The sequence below is a fragment of the Dendropsophus ebraccatus genome, chromosome 1, assembly GCF_027789765.1.
Source record: "Dendropsophus ebraccatus isolate aDenEbr1 chromosome 1, aDenEbr1.pat, whole genome shotgun sequence".
In the NCBI taxonomy this organism is placed as follows: Eukaryota; Metazoa; Chordata; class Amphibia; order Anura; family Hylidae; genus Dendropsophus; species Dendropsophus ebraccatus.
The window spans coordinates 211897675-211901585 of record NC_091454.1 but is presented as its reverse complement, the minus strand read 5'-3'; the positions used below and the strand labels follow the sequence as shown (position 1 = coordinate 211901585).

The 3911-nt window shown below is 44.2% G+C and overlaps 1 protein-coding gene across 1 annotated transcript; it reads left to right on the top strand.

Moving 5' to 3' along the window:
* The first annotated feature begins 1045 nt into the window (after positions 1 to 1045).
* LOC138795152 (beta-1,3-galactosyltransferase 2-like) lies at positions 1046 to 2274 on the top strand. Its single transcript, XM_069974174.1, has one exon. The coding sequence runs from the start codon at positions 1068 to 1070 to the stop codon at positions 1938 to 1940; it is 873 nt and encodes a 290-aa protein (XP_069830275.1). The 5' UTR covers positions 1046 to 1067; the 3' UTR covers positions 1941 to 2274.
* Positions 2275 to 3911: the final 1637 nt, after the last annotated feature.

Below are 3911 nucleotides of genomic sequence, written 5' to 3'. Positions count from 1 at the left end.
CCCATCAGAATTAGGAATAGAGCTCTAAAGTATAATACTGTCAGTTACTCAGTATGTTGACACAAGGCCTACCTGGAAATGACAGTATATTTATCCATTGGCTATCCCGAGGTCAATACCCCCTATGTAGTCTCCAAAAGCAACAGCTGAAATATCCAGGCATGGTACCAAAGGATAGCATAAGATGTGGTCATTAAGGCAGAGGGACTGGGTCATTCGGCACAAGCAAAAAATCAGGGTAGATGAATTTGTCACAGGTAACAATCCTTAGGTCAGGAGACAAGACACTCTCTAAGAGTAAGATCATTGTTAAGATACTGGTTCTTAAAAAGCAAGTCTGGATGACATCACCAAGAAGCAATCCAAGAAGCATAGCCACAGAGTAAATTAAGGGGGCTAACAAGAGTGGATTAGAACACAGAGGACCAGACAGCAGAGCCGATGTATATCCAGAACAGCTAAGCTGAATAGAAAACACTAGAAAGGCAGCCTGTCCGTGGCCCTTACAACCCAGAGAGAACCAGACAGCAGAGCTGAAGTTCATCTGCAACAGCTAAGCTGAACAGTAGAGAAGACTAGACAGGCAGCCTGTATGTGGCCCTTACAACGCAAAAAACCAGACAGCAGAGCTGAAGTCCATCTAGTACAGCTAAGCTGAATAGTAGGGAAGACTAGACAGGCAGCCTGTCCATGACCCTTACAACGCTGAAAGAACCAGGCAACAGAGCTGAAGTGCATCTAGACAGCTAAGATGAACAGTGGAGAAGACTAGACAGGCAGCCTGCCCAAAGTCCTTTAGTTACCCTGGGCCTGACTCTCAGACGTCTTTGATGGGGTTGAGCACTTGTACCATATCCCCTCTGGTGTATTGAGCAGTGTTATTTGTGCGCTATATGGCACCACAGAGTTCTAGTTTATTTTTGTAATGGCTGGTGATGCCTCTTGGCAGGACAGGTTCACATGAAAGACTAACTTGTCGATCCATTGTTCTTCACAGGAAGCCAAGTCGTCCCCTCTGCCTCATGGGTCGTGGTACCTGCTTGAAGATATTCCTCCTAGGTTTTATAATGGTTATATTATTCATTACATACAATCAGAAAACCCAAGACAAACACTTCTCGGTTCCTCAGAAGTCTACAACCCCATTATATACTTACCTCATAGAAGAAGACAGGAAATGTACGGGTGGTGCACCATTTTTACTCTTGCTTATCTCCTCCATTCCTGAAGAGTCCCACACCAGACACGTCTTGAGGGGCACTTGGGCCAACGAGTCTTTGGTCCACGGCGTCCGCATCATGAGGCTTTTCCTCTTGGGAAGGTCAAAGAGCAATAAAAAGGTGATCCAGGAGAGTGATCAGTTTCATGACATCATAATGCAGAACTTCACGGACTCTTACTACAACCTGACGGCCAAGACGTTAATGGGTATGGAGTGGATCGGTCGTTTCTGCCCGGATGTCAAGTACGTCATGAAGATCGACACTGATATGTTCTTTAACCCTTGGTTTTTGGTGGAGAAGGTGTTACAGCCTCAAAGACCACCCAAGACAAACTTTTTCACGGGGCTGATCGTTCATAATGCTCTACCGCATAGAGACAAGGGCAGTAAATGGTACATTTCCACCAAGGTCTACTCTGGAAAGTACTATCCACCCTACTGCTCCGGGACAGGGTATATCTTCTCTGGTGATCTGGCCAAGAAGATATACCTGGCGGCGGAAGGCTTACACATCTTCCCTTTTGAAGACGTTTTTGTTGGGATGTGTCTACAAAAGTTAGGAGTCAAAATCGTTGAGCTTACACAGACGTGGTTCATAGGAGAAAGTCTCCCTTATGACGGGTGTACGTACACAAAGCTCATAACAGTCCATCGCTTCACGCCAGAGAAGTTGTCGGAGGTATGGCCAAAATTTACGGCGGCTCGGGAGACTTGTTAGGCAGTGACAGACAAGAATGGTTTCCATAACCCCAATATACTCCATCATATAGTGCCTATAGGATGTGATAGCTCAATATGGCTGCTCCCGATAAGATGGAGATATACAGAGGCATCACATTTTCATGTATGGATAGTTATGAAAGAACCACAAAACATGACTCATTTACTGCCATAGATTCACATTTGCATAAAAACATATGGCCAGGGCTAGACTTTGGTCATGACTCGAATGCTACTGCATCATAGGAGGATAGATTTGTATTGGGTGGATTTCTGGTGTTGTCAGGCCTTACGCGGGTCACAATGCAGACCCATTGTGCAAGAGGCCCAGATAGTGGTTAGGGATAGAGCAGCAAGAAGTTTACCATAGTACTGCGCTTTTAGGTTTTAGTGCAAAACCTGCTACATCTACCTATTAAATAGAATTCTCATTGGCCTATTTCAAGGCTTGTTTACTGGTCCCACATTGACTTTCAAGCTACCTCCAATAGGTGTCACTACAGAGCAGAGCTAATTTGAATTTACATTCGCCCAGAAAGCATTGCTTGCCAATCTCCACAAGGAAAACCACCATCACCTCAGACCAGCTTGAGGAGAATAGCAGCTACAGCAACAAGGCCAGCTCTGTGCCTTATAGTACATAAAGCTCAGTTCTTCAGCAAAAACTCATTGGCTCCAATGCAATTTGTCTTAGCTGGGGGGATCCCAGATAAGGACCTAAAAGCACACACACATGAGCACTCCTAGTGCTTAATACTTGAACTGTAGAGCCACTACAGACCCTTTGCAGCACTTTGTAACATGGTATTTACTAGTTTTGCACATTTGTTTGGAAGGAAACTTACTGTGATTAAAAATCTGATGGATTTAATGGTGTCTGGCTTTGACTTGTAAGAAATTTTCCCACCACCTCACACCCAAACTACTCAGCCATCTTGTTTTTAGTGCAAACACTTAGAAGCTGTGGACATCAGACAATATGTGGAAAGGTTCTCCTATGGACTAAAGTGTCCCCTTCACTGGGGTAATTTGTGGCCTCCGTGGATCAGACTTGTTCCATCCAAGATCTGGAGAAATTTACGTCCAAGTCATCACTTCAATCTTAGGCCAGTACCTCATTCCTGAACAGTGTCTGCAGTGTGGCCATAATTCTGCTAAAAAGACCATTGTCATAAGAGGGAGGGGGTATTGTGTACAATGTTTAGGTAGGTGTCGTATCATCCACGGGATGCACGAAAATCACACTGCCTCCGCCAGCTTTCTTAATAGTGACTCTTCTGGAGTCAGACCTGACTGGCTAGCCCTTACCAATTAGCTCTATACTAGAGTTCACCTCCTGAGTGTACAATAGATGTCAGTGGAGATAGGGTGTTAGAGCCGACACTCAGGGACGTGAACAATTAGAACATAACTTTTATTTGGACATTAAAAGCAGTACTCCACAGCTATGCGTTTTGCGCTTAATCATGGTTGTGACCATGATTTAAAGGGGTACGCCACATAAGGAAATTGTTTTCTATTTAAAGTAGCATTAAGTTATATAGATATGTCTATACAATGTATTACCGTATCTGTACAGTTCTGCCACACTGGTAGCTGACAAATCAAGGAAGTGAAGAAAAATGACCTCTGTTCCAATTCACATTGTCTCCTGCTCCCACCTTAGTAGACAAATATTCCATGTCTTTGTATTACATTGTGTGTTTGCTGAGCACAGGCTGATGATGCAGATGGGGCAGGGTGTTATGTCACAGGAGGCTTGGCTGGATCGCCCTATCCCTGGAGTGATTTACCATCTCTAACCAGCCAGAAGCATGTGCTGAAACTTCTCTGGGACTGAACAGCTGAGGGAAAGCATTGCATTCTGGAACCTGTAGTACTGTGTACAACCAGGAAATAAACAAACAATACAGAACCCAGAATACAGAAGCAATTTATACCACGCAAAAGTAAATTACTACAACAGATG